Consider the following 6,705-nt stretch of genomic DNA (forward strand, 5'->3'; position numbering starts at 1 on the left):
TTCCCTAGATGTCGGCTGAAGTTCAGCTCAGATGGCTCATACCCAAGGTATTTAACTCAGATTTAGAGACCATAAGTGGGACAGGTGACATATTATACACCCCCAGGATAGGAAAATCCACATTATAAACTATGATAATTACTTCGCTTTCATGTGGTTTGTCGCAGGAACAGTGAGGACCAGGAGATCGGTTGGGAGCCAGATGGTCAACGGGCCTCTAATTTAAACTCTTACCTTTCAAGCATGATGCCAGCGAGTAATGCGAAATGGACTCATGATGGATATCTGCCTAAGTGTTTTGCGTCAATCACCACTATACCGGTATCTAACCAGATTCACTGAGCATTGTTTTGACAATATGTTTGTAAATAAATAAATTAGAATATAGCATTGATTGATTATGTAGGAGCTGATGACTGGGATGGTCTGCGCAGGTAAGGTGGAACAGGAGATACAGCTCTGCAGGGTTCTGGATCACCCCTGGTCAATGTGAGTAACTAAAACATCACTACATAGAACATACATATGGTAGGTCTACTGTGTGTGTGTTGTGTGTGTGTGTGTGTGTGTGTGTGTGTGTGTGGTGTGTGTGTGTGGTGTGTGTGTGTGTGTGTGTGTGTGTGTGTGTGGTGTGTGTGTGGGTGTGTGTGTGTGTGTGTGTGTGTGTGTAAGCATTCCAGGTGAAGCTGGTTGAGAGAATGCCAAGAGTGTGCAAAGCTGTCATCAAGGCAAAGGGTGGCTACTTTGAAGAATCTCAAATATAAAATAACAAAAATATTTGTTTAACACTTTTTTGGTTACTACATGATTCCATATGTGTTATTTCATAGTTTTGATGTCTTCACTATTATTGTACAATGTAAAAATAAAGAAAAACCCTTGAATGAGTAAGTGTTCTAAAACGTTTGACCGGTAGTGTATAAACATAAATAAACAAACACTCAAAAACATCATGTACACACACTCACCAGCAGGTTCTCAGGTTTGATGTCTCTGTGCACGATGTTGAGGCTGTGCAGGTACTTGATGGCACTGGCCAGGTTATAAAGCATCCCACTAGCATCTCTCTCTGTGTATTTACTAGAGGAAGTGATGGCATCAAACAGGTCACCCCCCTGTGGACCGATACACACATTACACCTCACAACACAGAGTTGAAATGAACAGTACTGACCTGCATGACTCTATCCATAACAGGGTGTAATCTATGAAACGCATGACGAGGTACAGCTCATCTTGAGCAGCTTGCTAGGGTCTAAGCTCCGGACCACTCAGCCCACTGTCTGTACCCTTTCCTCTCTGTATCCCTCACTAAACCTGTCTCCAAAATCTACTGTTCTTCTCGCTGTCCTGCCAACTCACCTTGACCAGCTCCATGACTAGGTAAAGCTCACTGTAGGTGTCCATTTCCTCGATCAGCAGAACGATGTTGGGGTGTTTGACACGACGGAGGATGGACACCTCATTCTGGATCATGTGCTCCTGGGGAATAACAAGTATTAATAGTATTCTGAATAGTACTGTAGTACAGGTAATGATAATACAATAACACTACTACTATCAAACTACTGGAGACCATGCAGTCATTTTCATTGGGGGGAGGATACACAAGGAAATATTCAGCGACTTAACGATCTGCTACTATGAGCTGAGCAAGTCCCATGTTTATGCAAATTGACAGTGGCGCTACCCCTTGATAACCATTCGGAAGAGGTAGGGTCTCACTAGCTCGCTTTGACATCCTGCTTGATAGGCATTAGTGAATGTCATGTGTTCCGAAGATACACCCACAAAAAGAGAGCTCTGCGATTCCTTACTACTCTGTAGCTTTCGGTATAACTGGGCCGATACAGGAGTAGTTCTCACCTTTCCCCTACATTTGCCTTTGTTGATGATCTTCAGGGCGTATTCTCTGCCGGTACATCTCTCCACACACTCTCTGACCACAGCAAAGGTACCGTCACCTAAAGTCCTCCCCACCTTGTACCTCTCAGCGATGGACGGAGGGACGGAGGGACATTCATCACTCAGCAGGTTCAGCTCCGCTATCAAACCAGGCAAACAGGAGAGTTCGGTCATGTCTGCTACTGCACTCTCCACTCCACAGTCCCCAGACTAATAATGGCTAAATTAAATCTGTATCGAGGAAGATCAGTGCTATAGCGCAATTTACATTTAAAGGTCATTTCCAATTGAGCCGACAAATGCAGAGTTTACCATAAATGCAGTTTCCGTGAACGTGGGAACATTGCCTTTAAATGTCAGTCGCGCTATAGTGCTGATCTTCTGCGTTATGGATTGAATCTAGGACTAAGTCTCTGTCCCATAGGCACCCTGTCGCCTATACAGTGCACTACTTTTACTTACTTTGTTTACTGACTTTTTTCTGCACTGGTTAAAAGCAGTGCACTATAAAGGGAATAGGGTGCAATTTTGGACACCGCCATTGCCTTCTAGAGCATGCTCAATGGGAAGGCTGCCAAGGCCTTCTAGCGCATGCTCAATGGGAAGGCTGCCAAGGCCTTCTAGCTCATGCTCAATGGGAAGGCTGCCAAGGCTTCTAGCGCATGCTCAATGGGAAGGCTGCCAGGCCTTCTAGCTCATGCTCAATGGGAAGGCTGCACAGCCTTCTAGCGCATGCTCAATGGGAAGGCTGCCAAGGCCTTCTAGGCATGCTCAATGGGAAGGCTGCCAAGGCCTTCTAGCGCATGCTCAATGGGAAGGCTGCCAAGGCCTTCTAGCGCATGCTCAATGGGAAGGCTGCCAAGGCCTTCTACGCATGCTCAATGGGAAGGCTGCAATGCTTCTAACGCATGCTCAATGGGAAGGCTGCCAATGCCTTCTAGAGCATGCTCAATGGGAAGGCTGCCAATGCCTTCTAGAGCATGCTCAATGGGAAGGCTGCACGGCCTTAGAGCATGCTCAATGGGAAGGCTGCCAATGCCTTATAGCGCATGCTCAATGGAAGGCTGCCCTTAAACATGTGTACAGTATGTCCTCTCTCCTACCTTCACTACCTGCTCCGTCTCCCTCATCCATGGAGCTACACACCTTGGTGGAGGCTAGAGACAGGGACGAGCCACTGTGTTGGGACCCTGAGAGAGGGAGAGATCATAAATGCTTTTTGAACACATGGATGTTGACAGTTTGGGAATCTATAGACTATCTCTGGGGGACTATCTATAGGGGACTATCAATAGGGGACTATCAATGGAGTATTATATATAGGGGACTCTCTATAGGGGACAATCTATAGGGGACAATCTATAGGGGACAATCTATAGGGGACTATCTATAGGGACTATATATAGGGGGATATATAAGGATATAATATAGGGATCTCTATAGGGGACTACATATAGGGGACTTCTTATAAGGGACTAAGTAATACGTTGAAAGCGGCACACGCTTTTAACATACACCTTAGATTGGAGTCATTAAAAACTCGTTTTTTTCAACCCCTCCACAAATTTCTTGTTAACCAAACTATAGTTTTGGCAAGTCGGTTAAGGAATCTACTTTTGTGCATGACAAAAAGTCATTTTCCCCAACAATGTTTATTACAGACAGATTATTTACTTTATAATTCACTGTATCACAATTCAGTGGGTCAGAAGTTCATACACTAAGTTGACGTGGACTTTAATACAGTCTTGGAAAATTTTTCAGAAATATGGTCATGGCTTTAGAAGCTTCTGAATGGCTATTGACCTATCTTGAGTAATTGGAGGTGTACCTGTGGTGTATTTCAAGGCCCTACCTTCAAACTCGTGGCCTCTTTGCTTGACTCATGGGAAAATCAAGAGGAATTCAGCTAAGATCTCGAAAAACAATTGTAGACTTCAGCCGTCTGGCTCATCCTTGGGAGGCAATTTCTCATAACGCCGATGGTACCACGTTTCATCTACGTAAACAATAGTACGCAGTGATAAACGATCATTGGGACCACGCAGCCGTCCTTAACCGCTCAGGAAGGCGAATGCGTTCTTGTCCTCCAAGCAGATTGATAGTACTTTGGTGCGAACGTGCAATATTTAATCCCAGAACAACAGCAATGGACTGTGAAGATGCTTGGGAGAAACGGGTAACACAAGTATTTATATCCAGCTAAACGAGTCCTTATCCAAACATAAACCATGAAAGGCCACTCTCAGCAAGGAAGGAAGCCACTGCTCAAGAGCCTAGAAAAAGCCAAACTAAAACGGTTTTTGCAATTAACACCATTGGGGGCAAAGATCATATTTTGGAGAAATGTCCTCGTGGGTCTTGATGAAAAAAATGAGATGTTTGGCATAGACTGACAATCGTTATGTTGTGGAGGGAAACAAAGGGGGAGGCTTTTGCAAGCGAAGAAACAACACCTCTTCCAACCGTGAAGCACGGGAGGTGGCAGCATCATGTTTTGGGGGTGTTTTTGCTGGCAGGAGGGACTGGTGCACTTTCACAAAATAAGATGGATCATGGAGAGGAGAACAAATGTTGTCGGATATATGAAGCACATCTTCAAGACTCAGTCAGGGAAGTTGACGCTTGGTCGCAAATAGGCTTCAAATTGGACAATGCACCCCAAGCATACTTTCCAAGTTGTGAAAAATGGCTTTAGGACACAAAAGTCAAAGGTATTGGAGTGGCCATACACAGCCCTGGAACCTCATCCTATAGAAAATTTGTGGCAGAACCTGGAAACTGTGTGGAAGGCGGGCTAGCTCTGTCAGGAGGAATGGGCCAAAATTCACCCAACGTATTGTGGGATGCTTGTGGAAGGCAACCCAAAACGTTTACCCAAGTTAAACAATTTAAAGGCAATGCTACCAAATACTAATTGAGTGTATGTAAACTTCTGACCCACTGGGAAAGTGATGAAAGAAATAAAAGCTGAAATAAATCATACTCTCTACAATTATTCTGACATTTCACATTCTTAAAATAAAGTGGTGATCCTAACTGACCTAAAACAGGGAATTTTTACTATGATTAAATGTCAGGAATTGTGAAAAACGGAGTTTAAATGTATTTGGCTAAGGTGTATGTAAACTTCCGACTTCAACTGTATATGGGACAATATATAGTGGACTCTCTATAGGGGATTATATATATGGGACTATCTACATGGGACTATATATAGGGGACTATCTATAGGGGACTATATATAGGGGACTCTCTGTAGGGGATTATATATATGGGACTATCTATGGGGGACTGTCTATAGGGGACTATATATATGGGACTCTATAGGGGACTATATATAGGGGACTATCTATAGACAATCTGTAGGATACTACGGGCTCTGTTCAATCAGATCCGTTTTAGCCGACATCCGCATAGCGGTGGTGTTGGCGGTGTCGGAGGTGGAACTGCGTTAGAGCTGTCAAATCTACAAGAGACTCCTGGAATTATACCTAAAGCGGACATTGCCCTTGGCTGCATGGAGTCGCATTAAGAGAAATCCCATGCAGCCTTGTTCACAAGTTCAAACACTGGAATGTGRGATGTAATCACTTTGATTAGGCTGATAGAAATCCTCATTATTATGTTTTATGATTTTCAATTTCAGCGTCATTATTTCTGTAGGCTATAGCCCACACTTTCTCGTTCTGAGCTTCTAATGGGAGTGGGACGGGTGTGACTTTGTGACAATGATCAAGAGCTGCTGCTCACCGATTTGACAGCTTCAATGCAGTTACACCTCCAATACCGCCCAAAACATTAGCTATGTGGGTGCCAGCTATAACCGGTTAACGCTTGATCCGATTGAATATAGGCTTATGTTTATAAAGCGTTGTGATTATATTAGTAAAGCATTGGGTGGTCCTACCCTGCGTCGTTGGAGACTAGCAGGACTGGTAGGAGAGGGGCTGGGGGACTTCCCTGAGCGAGGAGTCGACAGCTGACTGCCTGCCGTCCCATTGGCTACAGTACAGACACAAGAGGTTAGAGGTCAGTGAAAGACACTGCTCATTCAGCTGGTTGCTGATAAGAAGGTTGCTGAAAAATTACAGATGTTGATTCTGCAGGTGACTTATGCACCCACGCACGCATGCACAAAAACACACACACTCACAGGGCCATACCTGAACCTGAGCTTCGGCGTGAGCCTCCTCCTCTGGGTGAGTAGCGTCCCAGCAGAGAGGAGATCCGACCGTATGACGTCGACTTCACCACCCTACACTCTGGAGGGAGAGGACACTACAGAGAAATAATCAACACACACACACACACCACAACTGACACGCTACACACCACACCTATCCACACACCTAATTATAGAGATATATATTGAAGTGTTTATGGTACTGTTTCATAATATCACTCTCATCTAAGAGGAAGTCATTTTGGTAGCGAAAGTTCTCTGGACCACAGCATACCGAATGGTCATCGTCCACAGAGTCCTGAAGGATGTCACTGGAACAGACCGAAGATTAAGAACAGTGTCAGTCACCTGGAACTAATGGAGCTACACAAATAATAGTCTTCACCTGACTTTATTAATTTTATTAGTTTGATATGACACAGCAGGGTATGCCTGGGACTAGACCTGTTTGTGCGTCCATGCATTGCCTACTCCTTGTTCAATGCCACATTTCTGATGATGTTTGGACCTATGACAAGGAGTGGCAAAGGTTGGATGATAGCACAAACAGGTTTCTGGTACAAAGACTAGCAGACCTGGGTCTTCTCTTCTTGAATGTATTCCTCCTCCCTGTT

General features: G+C 44.5%; 1 protein-coding gene across 1 annotated transcript in view; it reads right to left on the reverse strand.

The window, feature by feature from the left end:
* LOC111956871 (serine/threonine-protein kinase DCLK1-like) overlaps positions 1–6,705 on the reverse strand; it is a 17,042-nt gene that overhangs the window by 1,639 nt on the left and 8,698 nt on the right. Inside the window, exons 4-10 of the mRNA XM_070436748.1 lie at positions 6,311–6,389; positions 6,072–6,170; positions 5,821–5,910; positions 3,009–3,095; positions 1,867–2,045; positions 1,363–1,482; positions 969–1,115 (exon numbers count right to left, since the gene is read on the reverse strand). Of these exons, the coding sequence (XP_070292849.1) occupies positions 969–1,115; positions 1,363–1,482; positions 1,867–2,045; positions 3,009–3,095; positions 5,821–5,910; positions 6,072–6,170; positions 6,311–6,389 (801 nt within the window). The remainder of the gene's footprint in view (positions 1–968; positions 1,116–1,362; positions 1,483–1,866; positions 2,046–3,008; positions 3,096–5,820; positions 5,911–6,071; positions 6,171–6,310; positions 6,390–6,705) is intronic.

This window comes from Salvelinus sp. IW2-2015, linkage group LG4p, assembly GCF_002910315.2.
Source record: "Salvelinus sp. IW2-2015 linkage group LG4p, ASM291031v2, whole genome shotgun sequence".
Classification (NCBI taxonomy): domain Eukaryota; kingdom Metazoa; phylum Chordata; class Actinopteri; order Salmoniformes; family Salmonidae; genus Salvelinus; species Salvelinus sp. IW2-2015.